The 27,947-nt window shown below is 43.3% G+C and overlaps 2 protein-coding genes across 2 annotated transcripts; both read left to right on the plus strand.

Annotated features, from left to right (window-relative positions):
* Nucleotides 1–281: 281 nt before the first annotated feature.
* Nucleotides 282–25,915, plus strand: fndc7a (fibronectin type III domain containing 7a). Its single transcript, XM_052476347.1, has 14 exons — nucleotides 282–430; nucleotides 933–951; nucleotides 1,114–1,371; nucleotides 2,039–2,299; nucleotides 11,115–11,372; nucleotides 11,654–11,905; nucleotides 12,640–12,894; nucleotides 13,145–13,402; nucleotides 15,747–16,007; nucleotides 16,438–16,692; nucleotides 17,220–17,477; nucleotides 19,936–19,965; nucleotides 21,169–21,202; nucleotides 24,941–25,915. Exons 1-13 carry the CDS (start codon nucleotides 374–376, stop codon nucleotides 21,198–21,200), a joined length of 2,454 nt encoding a protein of 817 aa, XP_052332307.1. The 5' UTR covers nucleotides 282–373; the 3' UTR covers nucleotides 21,201–21,202; nucleotides 24,941–25,915.
* LOC127911138 (calcium-binding protein P-like) lies at nucleotides 25,828–27,298 on the plus strand. Its single transcript, XM_052477400.1, has 2 exons — nucleotides 25,828–25,843; nucleotides 26,358–27,298. The coding sequence occupies exons 1-2, from the start codon at nucleotides 25,828–25,830 to the stop codon at nucleotides 27,296–27,298; spliced, it is 957 nt and encodes a 318-aa protein (XP_052333360.1).
* The last annotated feature ends 649 nt before the right edge of the window (nucleotides 27,299–27,947 follow it).

The raw sequence follows: 27,947 nt of genomic DNA on the forward strand, positions 1-27,947 counted from the left end.
AGTACACAGAGAGCTCACATGAACACACCTGGCCTATGAATGTAACACTATAGCTAAACCATTATACATACATTTACTCAACTGCTATTGTTGACTAATGACAGTAGTTTTTTAATGGGGCACAGTGTAACAGTGCACCTGTGTACATCCAGTACTACACCTGAGTAGGCCATCTTTCCTCCTCCTTCTCTGATAGGCCTGCTGGCACCCTGGCAGGAGGAGGGCTCAATCTTTGGCATTTTCTTAAAAACATTCCCCCTAAAAAACAAAAACCGTCAAAGTTCAGCCCCTGACACTACCCTGCGGTCATAATCAGAAATAGCATTAGCCTACTATACATCTTTAGCCTCAAGGCAGAGGCTTTCCAGGAAGAATGGGAGCAACAGATTTTAAAGTGTTACAGCTCTTGCTTTTAATCAGTTTATCTGAGGTAAGAACAGATCTTTACTAATTAGACCTACAAATAATGTGTTGCTTAAACAATCTTAGTGCTGATTATTGCAGTTGTATATGATATTGTTATTCTGCTGTGTCATTGTAACCATCTGAAAACATGCACTTTGTATGATTCTAGAAATGCATAGAGACAGAGGGAGACATTTGGGAAATAAATACACAGGCTCTTCTGAGTAACACTGCTTTCAATGAGTGTATGCCCAACCTTGGCTCAATGGACAAATTCATTCATTGAGGGGAAAAAAGCCCTGAGCTCACTGACCAGTTCTGAAATCTGTGTTGAGTGAAGAAAAAATGTGCTGCCTCTCGGCCTGTCATGCAGAGAGAATATTATACAAGCCAGGGGTATAATGTTCCTTTTAGGGATAAAATATGAAATACCACCGCTACCGTTGAAATGGTTTCCGTTAGCGTTTTTTCAAAAACAGCTTTTTGGATTATCCAACTAACTATAGATGTTTATGTTTGGTTTTCAGATATGTGGAGCACAAAAAGGTATTCAAACAACTCTTTGTTAACATTTTAAAACCAACTTTCCCACATAATTGTTTGAGAGACATTCTCTTTTATTTGACTGTTATTACGCCATTATAAAGTACATGCAAATAATAAGCCTAAAATGTATTTAACGATTTCTGTTATTTCACAACGTTGCAGACATAACGTTATCCGTGTTCCAAGTGTCCACAAAAAGTATGACGGTGCGATGGAGTCGTTACTCTGGGGCCAGCTCCTACAAAATCACCGCCACACCAAAGAACTCTCCTCAAGCGTCCGCATTCGCCCAGTTCAGCGGGAACTCCGTCATGGGCTCTGTTAACTCTCTCTCCGCCAACACGATGTACACCATTCGGGTCGAGGCCATTGACAAAGCGGGCAACGTCCTGAGCAGTGCAGAGTTGGACGGGAGCTCATGTATGTATGCATGCATAATGGCCATGTGTGTGCGTAAAGGACATATTATGAATTACGTATAACGCATTGTAGGCCTGCTATTCTCTCAATGCTTTGAATAAGGTATTTGAATAAGAAGAAGATGATGATGATGATGATGATAATTATGATGATGATGACAATGATGATTATAATGATGATAATTATGACGATGATGATAATTATGACGATGATGATTATGATGATGATGACAATTATGATTATAATGATGATAATTATGATGATGATGATAATTATGACGATGATGATGATTATAATGATGATAATTATGATGATGATGATAATTATGACGATGATGATGATTATGATGATACTGATAATTATGATGATGATGACAATTATGATGATGATAATTATGATGATGATGATTATGATGATGATGATAATTATGATGATGATGATGATAATTATGATGATGATGACAATTATGATGATGATCATTTTGATATTTATGATGATGATGATAATTATGATGATGATAATTATGATGATTATGATGAAATTGATAAATATGATGTTCATGATGATGTTGATAATTATGATGATAATGATAATTATGATGATTAGGATGATGATATCTGTATCCTGTGTGTGATGATGCTCTGCTCTGCTCTACTCTGACCACCAGCCCCCGAGGTACCTACCATTAAGCAGGCCTACTCAAAGCAGAGCGACAGCATCACTGTGGAGTTCAGTGAGGTAATGGGGGCGAGCGGCTACATCCTGCGAGCTGAGTCTGAGGTGGGAGACTTCTTATCAGAGACTGCGGTGACCAGCTCCCCCGGCACCGTGCTGCAGTTGCAGCCATACACAGACTACACCCTCAGTGTCATGTCTGTCAACAGCGCGGGACGCAGCCAGCCCTCAGCACCCGTCCAGATCAGAACGGGTAGATGGTTTAGATTACATACACCTGTCCAGGTTTATACACCTGTTCACATACACCTGTTTAGATACATACACCTGTCCTGGTTTATACACCTGTTCACATACACCTGTTTAAATACATACACCTGTCCAGGTTTATAAACCTGTTCAAATACACCTGTCCAGGTTTATACACCTGTTCACATACACCTGTTTAGATACATACACCTGTCCAGGTTTATACACCTGTTCACATACACCTGTTTAGATACATACACCTGTCCTGGTTTATACACCTGTTCACATACACCTGTTTAGATACATACACCTGTCCAGGTTTATAAACCTGTTCACAAAAACCTGTCCAGGTTTATACACCTGTTCACCTACACCTGTTTAGATACATACACCTGTCCAGGTTTATACACCTGTTCACATACACCTGTTTAGATACATATACCTGTCCTGGTTTATACACCTGTTCACATACACCTGTTTAGATACATACACCTGTCCTGGTTTATACACCTGTTCACATACACCTGTTTAGATACATACACCTGTCCAGGTTTATACACCTGTTCACATACACCTGTCCAGGTTTATACACCTGTTCACATACACCTGTTTAGAAACATATACCTGTCCTGGTTTATACACCTGTTCACATACACCTGTTTAGATACATACACCTGTCCTGGTTTATACACCTGTTCACATACACCTGTTTAGATACATACACCTGTCCAGGTTTATACACCTGTTCACATACACCTGTTTAGATACATACACCTGTCCAGGTTTATACACCTGTTCACATACACCTGTTTAGAAACATATACCTGTCCTGGTTTATACACCTGTTCACATACACCTGTTTAGATACATACACCTGTCCTGGTTTATACACCTGTTCACATACACCTGTTTAGATACATACACCTGTCCAGGTTTATACACCTGTTCACATACACCTGTTTAGATACATACACCTGTCCTGGTTTGTACACCTGTTCACATACACCTGTTTAGATACATACACCTGTCCTGGTTTATACACCTGTTCACATACACCTGTTTAGATACATACACCTGTCCAGGTTTATACACCTGTTCACATACACCTGTTTAGATACATACACCTGTCCTGGTTTATACACCTGTTCACATACACCTGTTTAGATACATACACCTGTCCAGGTTTATACACCTGTTCACATACACCTGTTTAGATACATACACCTGTCCTGGTTTATACACCTGTTCACATACACCTGTTTAGATACATACACCTGTCCAGGTTTATACACCTGTTCACATACACCTGTCCAGGTTTATACACCTGTTCACATACACCTGTTTAGATACATACACCTGTCCAGGTTTATACACCTGTTCACATACACCTGTTTAGAAACACATACCTGTCCTGGTTTATACACCTGTTCACATACACCTGTTTAGATACATACATCTGTCCAGGTTTATAAACCTGTTCACATACACCAGGTTTATACACCTGTTCACATACACCTGTTTAGATACATACACCTGTCCTGGTTTATACACCTGTTCACATACACCTGTCCAGGTTTATACACCTGTTCACATACACCTGTTTAGATACATACACCTGTCCAGGTTTATACACCTGTTCACGTACACCTGTCCAGGTTTATACACCTGTTCACAAAAACCTGTCCAGGTTTATACACCTGTTCACATACACCTGTTTAGATACATACACCTGTCCTGGTTTATACACCTGTTCACATACACCTGTTTAGATACATACACCTGTCCAGGTTTATACACCTGTTCACATACACCTGTTTAGATACATACACCTGTCCTGGTTTATACACCTGTTCACATACACCTGTTTAGATACATACACATGTCCAGGTTTATACACCTGTTCACATACACCTGTTTAGATACATACACCTGTCCTGGTTTATACACCTGTTCACATACACCTGTTTAGATACATACACCTGTCCAGGTTTATACACCTGTTCACATACACCTGTCCAGGTTTATACACCTGTTCACATACACCTGTTTAGATACATACACCTGTCCAGGTTTATACACCTGTTCACATACACCTGTTTAGAAACACATACCTGTCCCGGTTTATACACCTGTTCACATACACCTGTTTAGATACATACATCTGTCCAGGTTTATAAACCTGTTCACATACACCTGTCCAGGTTTATACACCTGTTCACATACACCTGTTTAGATACATACACCTGTCCTGGTTTATACACCTGTTCACATACACCTGTCCAGGTTTATACACCTGTTCACATACACCTGTTTAGATACATACACCTGTCCAGGTGTATACACCTGTTCACGTACACCTGTCCAGGTTTATACACCTGTTCACAAAAACCTGTCCAGGTTTATACACCTGTTCACATACACCTGTTTAGATACATACACCTGTCCTGGTTTATACACCTGTTCACATACACCTGTTTAGATACATACACCTGTCCAGGTTTATACACCTGTTCACATACACCTGTCCAGGTTTATACACCTGTTCACATACACCTGTTTAGATACATACACCTGTCCAAGTTTATACACCTGTTCACATACACCTGTTTAGATACATACATCTGTCCAGGTTTATACACCTGTTCACATACACCTGTTTAGATACATACACCTGTCCAGGTTTATACACCTGTTCACATACACCTGTCCAGGTTTATACACCTGTTCACATACACCTGTTTAGATACATTCACCTGTCCAAGTTTATACACCTGTTCACATACACCTGTTTAGATACATACACCTGTCCAGGTTTATACACCTGTTCACATACACCTGTTTAGATACATACACCTGTCCTGGTTTATACACCTGTTCACATACACCTGTTTAGATACATACACCTGTCCAGGTTTATACACCTGTTCACATACACCTGTTTAGATACATACACCTGTCCTGGTTTATACACCTGTTCACATACATCTGTTTAGATACATACACCTGTCCAGGTTTATACACCTGTTCACATACACCTGTCCAGGTTTATACACCTGTTCACATACACCTGTTTAGATACATACACCTGTCCAGGTTTATACACCTGTTCACATACACCTGTTTAGAAACACATACCTGTCCTGGTTTATACACCTGTTCACATACACCTGTTTAGATACATACATCTGTCCAGGTTTATAAACCTGTTCACATACACCTGTCCAGGTTTATACACCTGTTCACATACACCTGTTTAGATACATACACCTGTCCTGGTTTATACACCTGTTCACATACACCTGTCCAGGTTTATACACCTGTTCACATACACCTGTTTAGATACATACACCTGTCCAGGTTTATACACCTGTTCACGTACACCTGTCCAGGTTTATACACCTGTTCACAAAAACCTGTCCAGGTTTATACACCTGTTCACATACACCTGTTTAGATACATACACCTGTCCTGGTTTATACACCTGTTCACATACACCTGTTTAGATACATACACCTGTCCAGGTTTATACACCTGTTCACATACACCTGTTTAGATACATACACCTGTCCTGGTTTGTACACCTGTTCACATACACCTGTTTAGATACATACACCTGTCCTGGTTTATACACCTGTTCACATACACCTGTTTAGATACATACACCTGTCCAGGTTTATACACCTGTTCACATACACCTGTTTAGATACATACACCTGTCCTGGTTTATACACCTGTTCACATACACCTGTTTAGATACATACACATGTCCAGGTTTATACACCTGTTCACATACACCTGTTTAGATACATACACCTGTCCTGGTTTATACACCTGTTCACATACACCTGTTTAGATACATACACCTGTCCAGGTTTATACACCTGTTCACATACACCTGTCCAGGTTTATACACCTGTTCACATACACCTGTTTAGATACATACACCTGTCCAGGTTTATACACCTGTTCACATACACCTGTTTAGAAACACATACCTGTCCCGGTTTATACACCTGTTCACATACACCTGTTTAGATACATACATCTGTCCAGGTTTATAAACCTGTTCACATACACCTGTCCAGGTTTATACACCTGTTCACATACACCTGTTTAGATACATACACCTGTCCTGGTTTATACACCTGTTCACATACACCTGTCCAGGTTTATACACCTGTTCACATACACCTGTTTAGATACATACACCTGTCCAGGTGTATACACCTGTTCACGTACACCTGTCCAGGTTTTACACCTGTTCACAAAACCTGTCCAGGTTTATACACCTGTTCACATACACCTGTTTAGATACATACACCTGTCCTGGTTTATACACCTGTTCACATACACCTGTTTAGATACATACACCTGTCCAGGTTTATACACCTGTTCACATACACCTGTCCAGGTTTATACACCTGTTCACATACACCTGTTTAGATACATACACCTGTCCAAGTTTATACACCTGTTCACATACACCTGTTTAGATACATACATCTGTCCAGGTTTATACACCTGTTCACATACACCTGTTTAGATACATACACCTGTCCAGGTTTATACACCTGTTCACATACACCTGTCCAGGTTTATACACCTGTTCACATACACCTGTTTAGATACATTCACCTGTCCAAGTTTATACACCTGTTCACATACACCTGTTTAGATACATACACCTGTCCAGGTTTATACACCTGTTCACATACACCTGTTTAGATACATACACCTGTCCAGGTTTATACACCTGTTCACATACACCTGTTTAGATACATACACCTGTCCAGGTTTATACACCTGTTCACATACACCTATTTAGATACATACATCTGTCCTGGTTTATACACCTGTTCACATACACCTGTTTAGATACATACACCTGTCCAGGTTTATACACCTGTTCACATACACCTGTTTAGATACATACACCTGTCCTGGTTTATACACCTGTTTAGATACATACACCTGTCCAGGTTTATACACCTGTTCACATACACCTGTTTAGATACATACACCTGTCCTGGTTTATACACCTGTTCACATACACCTGTCCAGGTTTATAAACCTGTTCACATACACCTGTTTAGATACATACACCTGTCCAGGTTTATACACCTGTTCGCATACACCTGTCCAGGTTTATAAACCTGTTCACATACACCTGTTTAGATACATACACCTGTCCTGGTTTATACACCTGTTCGCATACACCTATCCAGGTTTATAAACATACACCTGTTTAGATACATACACCTGTCCAGGTTTATAAACCTGTTCACATACACCTGTTTAGATACATACACCTGTCCAGGTTTATAAACCTGTTCACATACACCTGTTTAGATACATACACCTGTCCTGGTTTATACACCTGTTCACATACACCTGTTTAGATACATACAGCTGTTTAGATACATACACCTGTCTAGGTTTATACACCTGTTTAGATACATACACCTGTCTAGGTTTATACACCTGTTTAGATACATACACCTGTCTAGGTTTATACACCTGTTTAGATACATACACCTGTCTAGGTTTTTAAACCTGTTCACATACACCTGTTTAGATACATACACCTGTCTAGGTTTATAAACCTGTTCACATACACCTGTTTAGATACATACACCTGTTTAGATACATACACCTGTCTAGGTTTATACACCTGTTTAGATACATACACCTGTCTAGGTTTATACACCTGTTTAGATACATACACCTGTCTAGGTTTATAAACCTGTTCACATACACCTGTTTAGATACATACACCTGTTTAGATACATACACCTGTCTAGGTTTATACACCTGTTTAGATACATACACCTGTCTAGGTTTTTAAACCTGTTCACATACACCTGTTTAGATACATACACCTGTCTAGGTTTATAAACCTGTTCACATACACCTGTTTAGATACATACACCTGTCTAGGTTTATAAACCTGTTCACATACACCTGTTTAGATACATACACCTGTTTAGATACATACACCTGTCTAGGTTTATAAACCTGTTCACATACACCTGTTTAGATACATACACCTGTTTAGATACATACACCTGTTTAGATACATACACCTGTCTAGATTTATAAACCTGTTCACATACACCTGTTTAGATACATACACCTGTCTAGGTTTATAAACCTGTTCACATACACCTGTTTAGATACATACACCTGTCCAGGTTTATACACCTGTTCACATACACCTGTCCAGGTTTATACACCTGTTCACATACACCTGTTTAGATACATTCACCTGTCCAAGTTTATACACCTGTTCACATACACCTGTTTAGATACATACACCTGTCCAGGTTTATACACCTGTTCACATACACCTGTTTAGATACATACACCTGTCCAGGTTTATACACCTGTTCACATACACCTGTTTAGATACATACACCTGTCCAGGTTTATACACCTGTTCACATACACCTATTTAGATACATACATCTGTCCTGGTTTATACACCTGTTCACATACACCTGTTTAGATACATACACCTGTCCAGGTTTATACACCTGTTCACATACACCTGTTTAGATACATACACCTGTCCTGGTTTATACACCTGTTTAGATACATACACCTGTCCAGGTTTATACACCTGTTCACATACACCTGTTTAGATACATACACCTGTCCTGGTTTATACACCTGTTCACATACACCTGTCCAGGTTTATAAACCTGTTCACATACACCTGTTTAGATACATACACCTGTCCAGGTTTATACACCTGTTCGCATACACCTGTCCAGGTTTATAAACCTGTTCACATACACCTGTTTAGATACATACACCTGTCCTGGTTTATACACCTGTTCGCATACACCTATCCAGGTTTATAAACCTGTTCACATACACCTGTTTAGATACATACACCTGTCCAGGTTTATAAACCTGTTCACATACACCTGTTTAGATACATACACCTGTCCAGGTTTATAAACCTGTTCACATACACCTGTTTAGATACATACACCTGTCCTGGTTTATACACCTGTTCACATACACCTGTTTAGATACATACAGCTGTTTAGATACATACACCTGTCTAGGTTTATACACCTGTTTAGATACATACACCTGTCTAGGTTTATACACCTGTTTAGATACATACACCTGTCTAGGTTTATACACCTGTTTAGATACATACACCTGTCTAGGTTTTTAAACCTGTTCACATACACCTGTTTAGATACATACACCTGTCTAGGTTTATAAACCTGTTCACATACACCTGTTTAGATACATACACCTGTTTAGATACATACACCTGTCTAGGTTTATACACCTGTTTAGATACATACACCTGTCTAGGTTTATACACCTGTTTAGATACATACACCTGTCTAGGTTTATAAACCTGTTCACATACACCTGTTTAGATACATACACCTGTTTAGATACATACACCTGTCTAGGTTTATACACCTGTTTAGATACATACACCTGTCTAGGTTTTTAAACCTGTTCACATACACCTGTTTAGATACATACACCTGTCTAGGTTTATAAACCTGTTCACATACACCTGTTTAGATACATACACCTGTCTAGGTTTATAAACCTGTTCACATACACCTGTTTAGATACATACACCTGTTTAGATACATACACCTGTCTAGGTTTATAAACCTGTTCACATACACCTGTTTAGATACATACACCTGTTTAGATACATACACCTGTTTAGATACATACACCTGTCTAGATTTATAAACCTGTTCACATACACCTGTTTAGATACATACACCTGTCTAGGTTTATAAACCTGTTCACATACACCTGTTTAGATACATACACCTGTTTAGATACATACACCTGTCTAGGTTTATAAACCTGTTCACATACACCTGTTTAGATACATACACCTGTTTAGATACATACACCTGTTTAGATACATACACCTGTCTAGGTTTATAAAAAAAGCCTTAAGTTTGTTAAAATAATTAGAAAGTAAAAGGACAATTAGTGTCTATCTGATCCAAGCCAAAAGAAGAATTGATCACAGACAATACGTCTCCCTCAACTTTCACTCACTCTTCAACTGAAATTAAAAGTTGTTTACTTAATATCGTAATGACTGTATCATGACTGAAACGCCACCTCTCCATAGTGTCTGAGAGACAAAGGGCTGCTATCTCCATAATGGAGTGCAGTTTCGCAGCTCTATTGTCATAGAGGGTGCCTTGTGCGGAAACTGTATCTCCCCATTTAAGCCTTAAACATATCAGAATATGAAAAGGGAAACCATGAGAACTAGGTTCTCCTCTCCCCAAGGAGAATTGGACGTATCATAAGGACAGGAAAATTGATTCTATTTCACTAGCAAACAAAAAAGATGACTCTGTTTGGCCAGGTTTGGACTCTTTCAATATATTCTCTCTCCTTTTATCTATGCCTGGAACAGGTTTGTTTCCTTCCTGGATAGTATCATCTCTCTCTCTCTCTCTCTCTCTCTCTGTCTCTCTCTCTCTCTCTCTCTCTCTCTCTCTGTCTCTGTCTCTCTCTCTCTCTCTCTCTCTCTCTCTCTCTCTCTCTCTCTCTCTCTCTCTCTCTCTCTCTCTCTCTCTCTCTCTCTCTCTCTCTCTCTCTCTCTCTCTCTCTCTCTCTCTCTCTCTGTCTCTCTCTCTCTCTCTCTCTCTCTCTCTCTCTCTCTCTCTCTCTCTCTCTCTCTCTCTCTCTCTCTGTCTCTCTCTCTCTCTCTCTCTCTCTCTCTCTCTCTCTCTCTCTCTGTCTGCCTCCTTTCATCACATCTATTAGTTTATTAATCTATCTTTTTTCTCCCTTTCCCTCTTCAGTGGTGGTGGCCCCACAGCTAAACTCCACCTCTCCCAGAAATGACACCATCCTGGTGACCTGGTCCCCGGTCAACCACGCGGTCCTCTACACCCTCTGCATCATCAAGGAGGGCTCCAACTCTCGCCTCAAACTCAACACCAGCGACCCATTCATGACCTTTGATGACCTGGAGCCCGGTACCATCTACTGCGTCAAGGGCACGGCCTGGGACCTGGACGGTCGCCCCGGAGACGACCTCACTGTGTGTCAGATCACCCGTAAGCATGGCAACTGGGTGTTTGGTTAATAATATTAGCTTGTATTAAAACCTCTCAGGAGAGAAAGAGACCTGGCAAGATGCCAGAAAGGGAAAAGTTATTTATGCTTTTTTAGTCTGTCCACTAGATGTTGGCACAGTTCATTAGAACCCAGGTATGACTTTATATGCCATCTGGATGTATGAGTGTGTCTATGTGAGTATGTTAATCTCATGTTCATATCAGTAAATTTATTTTTTTGTGTCGTTCTTTGAATAACTGTATCTCTGTCCCCCCACTAGGTCCTCTCAGCCCTGGGACCATCCAGGTGTTTTTGACCCAGACCAGGTCTGGGGGTTTGGCAGTCTACTGGCAGATGGTGCATGGGGCAGACGTCTACTTGGCAAAGACTTCTACTGGTCAGAACTGCTCTGCCTCAGGGAGGTTCTGTATGATCAGCCCACTGAGCTGCGGGCAGAACCACAGTGTGACTGTTACAGCCGAGAACAGAGCTGGAACCAGCAACCCCTCTGACCCAGAGGAATTCATCACATGTATGTATACCCCCTGACCCTTGAGCCATGACTACAGTAGAATACAGTATATGCATATAAAGTGAGTAAAACAGTATGTAAACATTATTAAAGTGACCAGTGTTCAATGACTCTATGTACATAGGGCAGCAGTCTCTAAGGCGAAGGGTAGAGTACCGGGTGGTAACCGGCTAGTAACAGTGACTAAGGTTCAGGACAGGGGACAGGGTACAGGGCGGAGGCTGGCTAGTGGTGACTGTTCAACAGTCTGGTGGCCTGGAGATAGAAGCTGTTTCTCAGTCTCTCTGTCCCAGCTTTGATGCACCTGTACTGTCTTCGGCATGGCTCGGGTGGCTGAAGTCCTTCAGGATCTTCCTGTGACACAAGGTTCTGTAGATGTCCGGGAGGGCAGTAGTTGCAACACTACACTGTAGCCATACTAACATGAATCTTTCCGGTGTTATTACAAAGGTCAATGTAAGCTGACCTCCCCAATATTATTACTATGATATTAGGTAATGTACTAATCATACTAATCACTCTTGTATCTCTCGGGCACACATATGTAATAATAGTGTATTTATATGTACTTGCAATTCTTCCAGTGTTATTACTATGGTATAAGGTAATGTAATCTCTTGACTCTCTCTGTTACACAGATGTAAAATAGTGTATTTTATTACTATGCTATAAGGTCTATAATGTAGAGTCCTGCCTGGAGTTATATGTATATCGCTCTTGTGTCTCTCTGTCAGTCCCATGCCCTCTGGAGCAAGTCTGGGTAGATGAGCACCAGGCGGGCAGCTGCTGGGTGTCGTGGACTAAGATGCCCTTGGTGGAGTATTACATCGCTTTTGTCAAGAGAGACGACGGGTCTGAGGAGCGCTGTAACACCACTGACACCACCTGTCACTTCTACTGCATGTGTGGATACACCTACCTCATCACCATGTTCACCTACAACCAGGCTGGCTCCAGTCCACCGGGAGACGTGTTCAACTATACCACCAGTAAGAGTTATTATACTGTCCACACACACACACACACACACACACACACACACACACACATACACACACACACACACACACACACACACATACATACATACACACACACACACACATACACATACACATACACATACACATACATACACACACACACACACACACACACACACACACACACACACACACACACACACACACACACACACAGCTTTGTCAAGTCACTCATCTCTCTTCTCTTCCTCCCTAGTTCCCTGTTGCCCAGAGGACGTTACCATAGCACTGGTGTCGACGGAGACCCTGGAGATCATGTGGTCGCCGGTGCGGGGGGCGGAGCTATACGAGACGACGGCGGAGGAGATTGATGATGTCATCCACTGTAAGGACACGGCGCCTGTGTGTGCTCTGTCCAACCTACACTGTAACACACAGTACAGTGTGGTGGTGACAACATGCAGTGAAATACGAGGCTGCAACCGCACCTGCAAACCTTACACACACGAGACAGGTAAAACACACATCAATACAATAGGTAATAAACAGTGCAAGGGTGTATTCACTTTAAATTACACAGAAAACATTTTATTTTAAGAATGAGATCAGCTCTTCCTCAACTTTACTGTCTTTGTTCTACATGGGATCTCACTTTACCATTACAAGACCAGTAGAGGCTGCTGAGGGGAGGACGGCTCATAATAATGGCTGGAACGGAGCAAATGGAATGGAACCTAGGTTTCTTCCTAGGTTCCTGCCTTTTTAGGGAGTTTATCCGAGCCACCGTGCTCACTTCACAGTTGAGAATAACACAAATATTTATTTTCACAAAGTCTGCTGCCTCAATTTGTTTGATGGCAATTAGCATATACACCAACATGTTATGAAGAGTGATCAGATGAATTGCAAAGTCCCTCTTTGCCATGCAGATGAACTATATCACAAAAAAACATTTCCACTGCATTTCAGCCCTGTCACAAAAGGACCAGCTGACATCATGTCAGTGATTCTCTCGTTAACGCAGGTGTGAGTGTTGACGAGGACAAGGCTGGAGATCAATCTGTTACGCTGACTGAGTTCGAATAACAGACTGGAAGCTTCAAAAGGAGGGTGGTGCTTGGAATCATTGTTCTTCCTCTGTCAATCATGGTTACCTGCAAGGAAACACGTGCCGTCATCATTGCTTTGCACAAAAAGGGCTAAACAGGCAAGGATGTTGCTGCCAGTAAGATTGCACCTAAATCAACTATTTATCGGATCATCAAGAACTTCCAGGATAGCGGTTCAATTGTTGTGAAGAAGGCTTCAGGTCGCCCAAGAAAGTCCAGCAAACGCCAGGACCGTCTCCTAAAGTTGATTCAGCTGCGATATTGGGGCACCACCAGTACAGAGCTTGCTCAGGAATGTCAGCAGGCAGGTGTGAGTGCATCTGCACGCACAGTGAGGCAAATACTTTTGGAGGGTGGACTGGGGTCAAGAAGGGCAGCAAAGAAGCCACTTCTCTCCAGGAAAAACATCAGGGACAGACTGATATCCTGCAAAAGGTACAGGGATTGGACTGCTGATGACTGGGGTAAAGTCATTTTCTCTGATGAATCCCCTTTCCGATTGTTTGGGGCATCTGGAAAAAAGCTTGTCTGGAGAAGACAAGGTGAGCGCTACCATCAGGCCTGTGTCATGCCAACAGTAAAGCATCCTGAGACCATTCTCTGCCACCATGGGGTGGCAGGGTAGCCTTGTGGTTTGAGCGTTGGACTAGTAACCAGAAGATTGCAAATTCAAATCCCAGAGCTGACAAGGTACAAATCTGTCGTTCTTCCCCTGAACAGGCAGTTGACCCACTGTTCCTAGGCCATCATTGAAAATAAGAATTTGTTCTTAACTGACTTGCCTAGTAAAATAAAGGTAAAATAAAAAATGTATGTGTGGGGTTGCTTCTCAGGCAAGGGAGTGGGCTCACTCACAATTTTGCCTAAGAACACAGCCATGAATAAAAAATGGTACCAACACATCCTCCGAGAGCAACTTTCCCCAACGATCCAGGGACAGTTTGGTGATGAACAACGCCTTTTCCAGCATGATGGAGCACCTTGCCATAAGGTAAACATGATAACTAAGTGGCTCGGGGAACAAAACATTAATATTTTGGGTCCATGGCCAGGAAACTCCCCAGACCTTAATCCCATTGAGAACTTGTGGTCAATCCTCAAGAGGCGGGTGGACAAACAAAACCCCACAAATTCTGACAAACTCCAAGCATCGATTATGCAAGAATGGGCTGCCATCAGTCAGGATGTGGCCCAGAAGTTAATTGACAGCATGCCAGGGCAGAATGCAGAGGTCTTGAAAAAGAAGGGTCAACACTGCAAATATTGACTCTTTGCATCAACTTGACGAAATTGTCAATAAAAGCCTTTGACACTTATGAAATGCTTGCAATTATTCTTCAGTATTCCATAGTAACATCTGACAAAAATATCTAAAGACACTGAAGCAGCAAACTTTGTGGAAATTAAAACTTTTGGCCATGACTGTACATCTGCATTGCTTGCTGTTTGGGGGTTTAGACTGGGTTTCTATATAGTACTTTGTGACATTGGCTGATGTAAAAAGGGCATTTGATAAACACATTTGATTGATTGATTGATCAAACACATGGAAACCATGTATTTGATACCATTCAACTAATTCTGCTCCAGCCATTACCACGAGCCTGTCTTCCCCAATGAAGGTACCACCAACCTCCTGTGTACAAGACAAGGATAAGAATAAGCTTTAACCAAACATCAAATTAACCAACTTACCAATCAACAAATGAATCAATTAACCAGTCCATTAACCCCTCATCTCTCCTCTAGCTCCCTGTTCTCCAGAGATCCTGAGTGTATCTCAGACCAACTCATCCTCGAGTGTCAGTGTCTTGTACACGGCCCCCAACACCCCCAACACTACCTACACCGTCACAGCCGTGGGCCTCACTGACACACACACCTGTCAATCACTCTCCACCTCTTGCCAGCTCACACAGCTGCCCTGCGGAGCCACCTATGATGTCACAGCGTATGCCAGGACAGCAGTGGGGCCAAGCCTGTCCAGCTATAGCGTGCCCCTGGAAACAGGTGCGGGAAACCCTGTATGACAGAGTGTATGTGGTTGTTAGGGCAAATCTAAAACGATATCCTATTTGTGCAGTATGGGAATAGGGTGTCATTTGAACCATAGATGTACAGACCATAGATATACATACCATAGATATATAGACCATAGATGTACAGACCATAGATATACATACCATAGATATATAGACCATAGATGTACAGACCATAGATATACATACCATAGATATATAGACCATAGATATACAGACCATAGATATACATACCGTAGATATATAAACCATAGATATACAGACCATAGATTATACAGACCGTAGATATACAGACATTACAGATAACTCACAGGCAGTCTCATTTGACACTGTATTCCCTATGCAGTGCACTAGTTTTAGTCAGATATCTAAGAATCTGTTCTGTTCTGTTCCCTCGCCAGGTCCCTGCTGCCCCCACACCCTGACAGTAGACCAGGTGACCCAGGCCATGACCAACGTCACCTGGTCGCCCGCTACAGGGGCGCGCTCCTATGTCACAGCGTTGACATCATCTCGGGGACACGCCAAGTGCCACACCATGGACACACACTGCCTGATGGGATGCATCACCTGCGGGACCAACTATAGCGTGAGCCTGGAGGCCATCAGCAGGACAGGCCACAAGGCAGAATGCAGATATCATGGGTTCTCATCCAGTGAGTATGCATAGGCCACAGACACACACACACACACACACACACACACACACACACACACACACACACACACACACACACACACACACACACACACACACACACACACACACACACACACACACACACACACACACACACACACACACACAGACAGACAGACAGACAGACAGACAGACAGACAGACAGACAGACAGACAGACAGACAGACAGACAGACAGACAGACAGACAGACAGACAGACAGACAGACAGACAGACAGACAGACAGACAGACAGACAGACAGACAGACAGACGCACAGACAGACAGACAGACAGACGCACACACACACATAGCTAGTCAAAGGTAGATATACTGCAAACACACCCACACACACATACATGCATGAACGCACAGAATATTCTTGCACACACAACAAACTGCAAAATAATCACAAACAAACACCAATATTTCCCCCCATTTTGCATTCTGTCCATTCAAGACCACGTCATATACATCTTCAATCTTTACTCCTCTCTCGCTCCCAGGCGCCTGTTGTCCATCGAGTGTCAAGCTCTACCGGATGGCCAACAAATCTCTGAGGGTGTACTGGCACTCCTCGGGCCCCCAGAACTACACGGTGGACCTGATTGGGACAGGCACCAACCATACCTGCATCCCCCCGCCTCTCAGCAGCTCCTGTGACGTGGCCGAGGTCATGTGTGGGGACGTCTACACCATGGTGGTGGCACCTGTCAATCAGGATGGGAGCAAAGTCACATTCTGTCCCGGCAGGATCTACTCTGGTGAGTGTGTGTAGTTACTTATTTAGTTAGTTAGTTGGTTAGATGGTTAGATGGTTAGTTAGTAGTTCATAGCTAGTTAGTATGTAGTTAGTTAGTAGTTTGTTAGTAGTTAGTAGTTAGTTAGTGTAACAGTATACTTTTAAACCGTCCCCTCGCGCGAACCAGGGACCTTCTGCACACAACGACAACAGTCACCCTCGAAGCATTGTTACCCATCGCGCCACAAAAGTCGCGGCCCTTGCAAAGCAAGGGGAACTAGTACTTCCAGGTCTCAGAGCAAGTGACGTAACCGATTGAAACGCTATTTAGCGCACACCGCTAACTAAGCTAGCCGTTTCACATCCGTTACACTAGCAGTAGTATTTGTTAGTTAGTAGTTAGTTATTAGTCAAGTTGAAGATGAAGATTACATACAGTTAGGTTGGAGACATTAAAACTAGTTTCAACCATTCCACAAATTTCTTATTAACAAACTATAGTTTTGGCAATATTTTGTGCACGACACAAGTAATTTTTCCAACAATTGTTTACAGACTGATCACAATTCCAGTGGGTCAGAAGTTTACATACACTAAGTTGACTGCCTATAAACAGCTTGGAAAATTCCAGAAAATTATGTCATGGCTTTAGAAGCTTCTGATAGGCTAACTGACATCATTTGAGTGATTTGGAGGTGTACGTGTGGATGTATTTCAAGGCCTACCTTCAAACTCAGTGCCTCTTTGCTTGACATCATGGGAAACAATTGTAGACCTCCACAAGTCTGGTTCGTCCTTGGGAGCAATTTCCAAATGCCTGAAGGTACCATGTTCATCTGTAAAAACAATAGTGCGCAAGTATAAACACCATGGGACCACACAGCTGTCATACCGCTTAGGAAGGAGACGCGTTATGTCTCCTAGAGATGAACATACTTTGGTGAGAAAAGTGCAAATCAATCCCAGAACAACAGCAAAGGACCTTGTGAAGATGCTGGAGGAAACAGGTACAAAAGTATCTATATCCACAGTAAAACGAGCTCTATATCAACATAACCTGAAAGGCCGCTCAGCTTAGGAAGAAGCCACTGCTCCAAAACCGCCATAAAAAAGCCAGACTACGGTTTGCAACTACACATGGGGACAAAGATCATACTTTTTGGAGAGATGTCCTCTGGTCTGATGAAACAAAAATAGAAATGTTTGGCTATAATGACCATCGTTATGTTTGGAGGAAAAAGGTGGAGGATTGCAAGCCAAAGAACACCATCCCAACCGTGAAGCACGGGGGTGGAAGCATCATGTTGTGGGGGTGCTTTGCTGCAAGAGGGACTGGTGCACTTCACAAAATAGATGGCATCTGGAGGATGGAAAATTATGTGTATATATTGAAGCAACATCTCAAGACATCAGTCAGGAAGTTAAAGCTTGGTCGCTAATGGGTCTTCCAAATGGACAATGGCCCCAAGCATACTTCCAAAGTTGTGGCAAAATGGCTTAAGGACAACAAAGTCAAGGTATTGGAGCGGCCATCACAACGTCCTGACCTCAATCCCATAGAAAATTTGTGGGCAGAACTGAAAAAGCATGTTTTTTTATTTTTTTAATCTTTATTTAACTAGGCAAGTCAGTAAAGAACAAATTCTTATTTTCAATGATGGCCTAGGAACAGTGGGTTAACTGCCTTGTTCAGGGGCAGAACAACATATGTTTACCTTGTCAGCTTGGGGATTTGAACTTGCAACCTTTCAGTTACTAGTCTACTAGTAACCACTAGGCTACTTGCCGCCCCAAAAAGTGTGTGCGAGCAAGGAGGCCTACAAACCTGACTCAGTTACACCAGCTCTGTCAGGAGGAATGGGCCAAAATTCACCCAACTTATTGTGGGAAGCTTGTGGAAGGCTACTAGAAACGTTTGCCCCAAGTTAAACAATTTAAAGACAATGCTACCAAATACTAATTGAGTGTATGTAAACTTCTGACCCACTGGGAATGTGATGATAGAAATAAAAGCTGAAATACATCGTTCTCTCTACTATTATTTGGACATTTCACATTCTTAAAATAAAGTGGTGATCATAACTGTCCTAAAACAGGGAATTTTTATTCTGATAAAATTTCAGGAATTGTGAAAAACAGAGTTTAAATGTATTTGGCTAAGGTGTATGTAAACCTCCGACTTCAACTGTAGTTCGTTAGCTAATAGATAGATAGTTAGTTAGTTAGACGTTCATAGCTAGTTAGTAGTTAGTCATGAGTTAGTTAGTCATTAGTTAGTTTGTTAATTAGTTAATTAGTTAGTTAGTTAGTAGTTGGTTAGTTGATTAGTTGTTCGTTAGGTGGTTAGTTGTTTTGTTGGTTAGTTTGTTACTAGTTAGTTGGTTTGTTAGGCAGATAAATATATTCTGTGGGAGATAGGTCAAACTGGGAATGTCTAAAGTTAGTTTGTATCTAATGGCATTGTTCTCATTATCTTACAGTGTCCTGCTCTGGAAGCAATGTAGGAATGGGTAAGTGTCTGGCGACCGATAGTAAACCTCACCAGGCAACTTTACTGACATTGTATATCCTACCCATAAAAATACATTAAAAAATACATTTTTTTTATGGGTACTTCAAATTGAAACTGTGGGGAACCTCTTCAAAGAACCCCCTTTAATGGTTCCTCGAATAACCTTTTGGGGTTCATTTGTTCCCATATTATTAATTAGTGTTTATTATGATTTGTGTCGAAGCAGAATTCAAAAATCTAAATATGAGGTCAACTCCCAGCAGAGCTCCAAGTTCAATCAATATATCCTCTGGTGTGTTGATGTGTTGATATCCTTCGTATCCATGGCCAGAAGGGGTTTACAGTGTAGGGAGGGTGAAGTCTGTGAATACAAAAATAATAATTATACAGATGATTAAGAAAACGTGCACATGACAGCTTTCATTCCTTGGTTTTTGTGGTAAATGTGATTGAAAAAATCTTCACTTTTGACAACAGTTTTCATACCTTGTCCATAACACCTTGTCCATAATGTAGAGACCTCTGGGATCTTCATCGAAGAGCTCAGTGAGGAGCAAGATGGCTGCTGTGATTGAATCCTATAAGGTTTTAGAGAACCTTAATAATAATTAGATGATACCCTACAGTACATGTGATCTACAATACCAATTGTACATACCTTTGTGTGCCTCATCGGCAGAATACCTGCAGACACACACAAATAAGTGGGCAGTTAAATCCCTCAACATTTTCTTACCTCTTTGTTGATTGACATCCACTGAATTGTGTCCATTTTCTCTTTTGTAAATCATTTTATAAGGGAGAAAGTGCCCAACAACACGGCCATTTGCACAAATATGAAAAGATAGACGATATCATCATAAAACAATACCTATTTATATCATACAAGGGAGAAACCTCACGTTAAATTGAGGAGATCTTAAAAATGATCAGTTAAATGCTTTGCTACAAGATGTTTTTCAAATTCAAATCCACATTTTTCAGTTGGGCAGTTAGGTTCCTGCAAGAACCCACAAGAACTAAGGAGGTTCCTCGATGAACCCCAAATCCTATGGGGTTCTTCAAAGTACCTTTTGGGGGCATTTTTCAGTGTCCAGAACCCTAAGATTCTTCAAAGAACTTTGAGGATCTTAGAAGAACCCTTGTTGAACCTCCTAGTTTTTATGCTGAACACCATTATTTCTCTTTCTCTTCTTTCTAGTGATCTATCGGGGAAAGAGAAGTATCGATTAGAGGTGAGTTTAAATTGTGTATAGCAAAATCATCACCATTGCTGTAAAAAACCCTATGAACTGATCATAAACTCTGTTGTGTAAACGTTTGAAACGTTCATTGTGCCAGACTTCATACATCTACTGCATAAAATTATGAAAGATCCAGAAGAAAGCTTAGTCAAAACCTGTCCTTTGTGTTACCGCATGTCATAAAGAGTATCATGTAACTTCCTAAGCATCCATAAATTGCATCAGTCTGTATGAGGTTGTCAACAACAATAAAGGCTGAAGATAGTCTAGCGGTTAGAGCATTGGGTCAGTAACCAAAAGATTGCTCGTTCAAATCCCTGAGGTGAAAAATATGAAGGCACTTAACCCTAATTGCTCCAGGGTTGCTGTTGATAATAGTTAGCCGTGACCCAAATGTCTGAGGGAGAGTTGGGACAAGCTGAAGAAATCACAGTAATTAATTTGCATTTTATTGCATGACATAAGTATTTGATACATCAGAAAAGCAGAACTTAATATTTGGTACAGAAACCTTTGTTTGCAATTACAGATATCATACGTTTCCTGTAGTTCTTGACCAGGTTTGCACAGCAGGGATTTTGGCCCACTCCTCCATACAGACCTTCTCCAGATCCTTCAGGTTTCGGGGCTGTCGCTGGGCAATACGGACTTTCAATTCCCTTCAAAGATTTTCTATTGGGTTCAGGTCTGGAGGCTGGCTAGGCCACTCCAGGACCTTGAGATGCTTCTTACGGAGCCACTCCTTAGTTACCCTGGCTGTGTGTTTCGGGTCGTTGTCATGCTGGAAGACCCAGCCACGACCCATATTCAATGCTCTTACTGAGGGAAGGAGGTTGTTGGCCAAGATCTCGCGATACATGGCCCCATCCATCCTCCCCTCAATACAGTGCAGTCGTCCTGTCCCCTTTGCAGAAAATCATCCCCAAAGAATGATGTTTCCACCTCCATGCTTCACAGTTTGGATGGTGTTCTTGGGGTTGTACTCCTCCTTCTTCTTTCTCCAAACACGGCGAGTGGAGTTTAGACCAAAAAGCTCTATTTTTGTCTCATCAGACCACATGACCTTCTCCCATTCCTCCTCTGGATCATCCAGATGGTCATTGGCAAACTTCAGATGGACCTGGTCATGCGCTGGCTTGAGTAGGGGGATCTTGCGTGCGCTGCAGGATTTTAATCCATGACGGCGTAGTGTGTTACTAATGGTTTTCTTTGAGACTGTGGTCCCAGCTCTCTTCAGGTCATTGATCAGGTCCTGCCGTGTAGTTCTGGGCTGATCCCTCACCTTCCTCATGATCATTGATGCCACAACGAGGTGAGATCTTGCATGGAGCCCCAGACTGAGGGTGATTGACCGTCATCTTGAACTTCTTCCATTTTCTAATAATTGCACCAACAGCTGTTCCCTTCTCACCAAGCTGCTTGCCTATTGTCCTGTAGCCCATCCCAGCCTTGTGCAGGTCTACAATTATATTCCTGATGTCCTTACACAGCTCTCTGGTCTTGGCCATTATGGAGAGGTTGGAGTCTGTTTGATTGAGTGTGTGGACAGGTGTCTTTTATACAGGTAACGAGTTCAAACAGGTGCAGTTAATACAGGTAATGAGTGGAGAACAAGAGGGCTTCTTAAAGAAAAGCTAACAGGTCTGTGAGAGCCGGAATTCTTACTGGTAGGTGATCAAATACTTATGTCATGCAATAAAATGCTAATTAATTACTTAAAAATCATACAACGTGATTTTCTGGATTTTTGTTTTAGATTCCGTCTCTCACAGTTGAAATGTACCTATGATAAAAAATTACAGACCTTTACATGCTTTGTAAGTAGGAAAACCTGCCAAATCAGCAGTGTATCAAATACTTGTTCTCCCCACTGTATATAAAAAAAAATATTGAACCTTTATTTAACTAGGCAAGTCAGTTAAGAACAAATTCTTATTTACAATGACGGCCTACCCCGGCCAAACCCGAACGACGCTGGGCCATGGGACTCCCAATCATGGCCAGATGTGATACAGCCTGGATTCAAACCAAGGACGAGTGACACCTCTTGCACTGAGTGGCAGGACCTTAGACCGTTGCGCCACTCAGGAGCCTCAGGCGCTTTGGGAGTCAGAAACATGTATTCTAGTGTCAAAATTGACTACAAGGTGTAAATAGGATCATTCTGGTCATAAAGTCCGTATTCCAAAACTGATTTTTGTGAGATTTGTTTAACTGAAGATGTCACAACTTACATGAGGGTTCGGTTTTGATTTCAATCCTGCCAACACTGCCTGGCACAATCTAATCAAGGCTGGCAGTAATCAAATCATCCATCTGTTTAGACAGTGGTAATGAAAAACCTAGAAGAAGAACTGGGAAACAGAAAGAAACCTTGACAGCAGAGTGACTGACATTCCATACAGACAAGAGGCTTGAACAACAGCAGCATAAAGACAGCTAACACATTAACACAGGTTCTACTGTTATACATCTGTACTTCTGCTCTGTCCCTCTGCTCTGTCCCTCTGCTCTGTCCTTCTGCTCTGTCCCTCTGCTCTGTCCTTCTGCTCTGTCCTTCTGCTCTGTCCCTCATCTGTCCCTCTGCTCTGTCCTTCTGCTCTGTCCTTCTGCTCTGTCCCTCATCTGCCCCTCTGCTCTGTCCTTCTGCTCTGTCCTTCTGCTCTGTCCCTCTGCTCTGTCCTTCTGCTCTGTCCTTCTGCTCTGTCCTTCTGCTCTGTCCCTCTGCTCTGTCCCTCTGCTCTGTCCCTCATCTGTCCCTCTGCTCTGTCCCTCTGCTCTGTCCCTCTGCTCTGTCCTTCTGCTCTGTCCGTCTGCTCTGTCCCTCATCTGTCCCTCTGCTCTGTCCTTCTGCTCTGTCCCTCTGCTCTGTCCCTCATCTGTCCCTCTGCTCTGTCCTTCTGCTCTGTCCTTCTGCTCTGTCCTTCTGCTCTGTCCCTCTGCTCTGTCCTTCTGCTCTGTCCTTCTGCTCTGTCCCTCATCTGTCCCTCTGCTCTGTCCTTCCGCTCTGTCCTTCTGCTCTGTCCCTCTGCTCTGTCCTTCTGCTCTGTCCTTCTGCTCTGTCCTTCTGCTCTGTCCCTCATCTGTCCCTCATCTGTCCCTCTGCTCTGTCCTTCTGCTCTGTCCTTCTGCTCTGTCCCTCATCTGTCCCTCTGCTCTGTCCTTCTGATCTGTCCTTCTGCTCTGTCCCTCTCCTTCTGCTCTGTCCCTCCTCTGTCCTCTGTCCTCTGTCCCTCATCTGTCCCTCTGCTCTGTCCTTCTGCTCTGTCCTTCTGCTCTGTCCCTCATCTGTCCCTCTGCTCCTGTCTGCTCTGTCCCTCTGCTCTGCTCTGCTCCCTCATCTGTCCCTCTGCTCTGTCCCTCATCTGTCCCTCTGCTCTGTCCCTCTGCTCTGTCCCTCATCTGTCCCTCTGCTCTGTCCCTCTGCTCTGTCCCTCATCTGTACCTCTGCTCTGTCCCTCTGCTCTGTCCTTCTGCTCTGTCCCTCATCTGTCCTTCTGCTCTGTCCTTCTGCTCTGTCCCTCATCTGTCCCTCTGCTCTGTCCTTCTGCTCTGTCCCTCATCTGTCCCTCTGCTCTGTCCCTCATCCGTCCCTCTGCTCTGTCCTTCTGCTCTGTCCTTCTCCTCTGTCCCTCATCTGTCCCTCTGCTCTGTCCCTCATCTGTCCCTCTGCTCTGTCCTTCTGCTCTGTCCCTCATCTGTCCCTCTGCTCTGCGTCTTGTATTACAGGTAATCCCCTGGAAAGACACAACATGTAATCTACTTCTATCAACTTCTGTCCCGTCTGTCAAGAAATCAGCTGAAATGTCATTGTTTTTATTCAGTCCCACTCCGTTGATTCTATCTACATCCATCTATGCTGTTTGGGTCCAACATGTGTCCTTATGACAAACCATCATTAAGTTCATTATCTAAGGTGTGTTATCTTCAGTTTCTAACTCAATAAGACTCGATGCAGGTTGATATGACTATAAAGAGACATGTAAGCTTGTGAATTTATACATTATAATCTCTACAATCAAAATGACACATTAAAGGTTTTCAATTACAAATACTTACTACTGACGTTTCCTTATCTGTATCCACTGTGTCTTTTCTCCTACATATATCGTGTTTTACTAACAGACTGAAACTGTGATTTTGGATCCTAGTGTTTAGCAGAGATAATTCATTACAATGTATGTCCTTTGTGTAAGTCTACCTTCATGACCCAAGAGAAACAAGAGAAACGGTGTGCCACATCATACATTTCTCTGTCTTTTTTTCTTTTTATACATGAAATAACATAAGTATCCCTAAGTAGGAAGCCTCCATAGGGTTGTTGTTAAGCATGTTATGTAACAGTGGTCATATAGCTGTTTGTTGGTTACTGTGAAAGAGGAGCATAGAGAACATACTAGAATACCACTGGAGCTCAGGCTGCTGCTGAAGGGAGAACGGCTCATAATAACGTCCGGAACGGAGCCGATGGACTGGCATCAAACACCTGGAAACCATGGAAACCATGTGATGTATTTAATACCATTCCACCTACGGCTCTCCAGCCATTACCACGAGCCCGTCCTCCCCAATTCATGTGCTACCAACCTCCTGTGCACTGGAGTCATACATGTCATATGGATGACAAGTCAGGTCATATTGAAGGGCAGAGAATGTTCCCATTGCATTCAATGTGTTCAAACAATAAAACACCCTATTGCATTACCACACTGTGTGGCGTCAATCAATGAACCTCTTGGAGTAATTCACACTTATCTCTGAAAGATTCATAATAAAGATATTATGTACAGTACCAGTCAAACGTTTTGACACACCTACTCATTCAAGGGTTTTTCTTTATTTTTACTATTTTCTACGTTGTAGAATAATAGTGAAGACATCAAAACTATGAAATAACACATATAGAAGCATGTAGTAACCAAAAAAGTGTTAAACAAATCAAAATATATATTATATTTTAGATTCTTCGAAGTAGCCACCCTTTGTCTTGATGACAGCTTTGCACACTCTTGGCATTCTCTCAACCAGCTTCATTCCGGGTGACTACCTCATGAAGCTGGTTGAGAGAATGCCAAGAGTGTGTAAAGTTGTAATCAAAGCAAAGGGTGGCTACTTTGAAGAATCTCAAATATACTCCCACCCAAAGCGGCAACCCAGGGACCCCCTCCCACCCAAAGCGGCAACCCAGGGACCCCCTCCCACCCAAAGCAGCGACCCAGGGAATCCCTCCCACCCAAAGCAGTGACCCAGGGAACCCCTCCCACCCAAAGCGGCAACCCAGGGACCCCTCCCACCCAAAGCAGCGACCCAGGGAATCCCTCCCACCCAAAGCGGCGACCCAGGGAATCCCTCCCACCCAAGGCGGCGACCCAGGGAATCCCTCTCACTCAAAGCGGCGACCCAGGGAATCCCTCCCACTCAAAGCGGCGACCCAGGGAATCCCTCCCACCCAAAGCGGCGACCCAGGGAATCCCTCCCACCCAAAGCGGCGACCCAGGGAATCCCTCCCACTCAAAGCGGCGACCCAGGGAATCCCTCCCACTCAAAGCGGCGACCCAGGGACCTCCTCCCACCCAAAGCGGCGACCCAGGGACCCCCTCCCACCCAAAGCGGCGACCCAGGGACCCCCTCCCACCCAAAGCGGCGACCCAGGGATCTCCTCCCACTCAAAGCGGCGACCCAGGGAATCCTCCCACCCAAAGCGGCAACCCAGGAATCCCTCCCATTCAAAGCGGCGACCCAGGAATCCCTCCCACCCAAAGCAGTGACCCAGGGACCCCTCCCACCCAAAGCGGCAACCCAGGGATCCCCCTCCCATTCAAAGCAGCAACCCAGGGAATCCCTCCCACTCAAAGCGGCGACCCAGGGACCCCTCCCACCCAAAGCGGCGACCCAGGGACCTCCTCCCACCCAAAGCGGCGACCCAGGGACCTCCTCCCACTCAAAGCGGCGACCCAGGGACCTCCTCCCACTCAAAGCGGCGACCCAGGGACCTCCTCCCACTCAAAGCGGCGACCCAGGGATCTCCTCCCACTCAAAGCGGCGACCCAGGGACCTCCATCATACTTTATCAAAAACAATACATGATTTACATGTCTGGTCTTATCATCAGGTGAATGAAAAGGGCAAGAGATGTAATCCCTCCCATTAAAATATATTTTGATCTGTTTAACACCTTTTTCCCACCCAAAGCATGTGTTATTTCCCAGGGAATTTTGATCCCTTTACTATTATTCTACAGTGGAAAATAGTAAAAGCAGTGACCCAGGGAATCCCTCCCAAACGTTTGACTGGTACCCAGGGAATCCCTTTTTTTCAAAGCGGTGGACCCCAGGGAATCCCTCCCACTCAAAGCGGCAACCCAGGCATTACCCTGCCACAGACGGCCCCAGGGCATTACCTCTGCCAAGGACCCCTGAATCCCTCCCACTGCCAAGCGGCCCCCTGCATTACCTCTCACTCAAGCGGACCCCCCACATTACCTCTGCCACGGACCCAGGCATTACCTCTGCCTCCCCCTGCATTAGCCTCTGACCCAGGGACCTCCTCCCTCTCTGCGGGACCCAGGGACCTCCTCCCCTGGCCTACCCAGGGACCTCCTCCCACATACAGAACAGTCTGTTACAGGGACCTCCTCCCACTAAATCAACAGGACACAGGGACCTCCTCTTCACCAAAACAATGAAACCACCCAGGGACCATTTCTAATAAGTAAAGAAAGCGGGGAAACAAGGGA

This window comes from Oncorhynchus keta, chromosome 23, assembly GCF_023373465.1.
Source record: "Oncorhynchus keta strain PuntledgeMale-10-30-2019 chromosome 23, Oket_V2, whole genome shotgun sequence".
NCBI classification, from domain to species: Eukaryota; Metazoa; Chordata; class Actinopteri; order Salmoniformes; family Salmonidae; genus Oncorhynchus; species Oncorhynchus keta.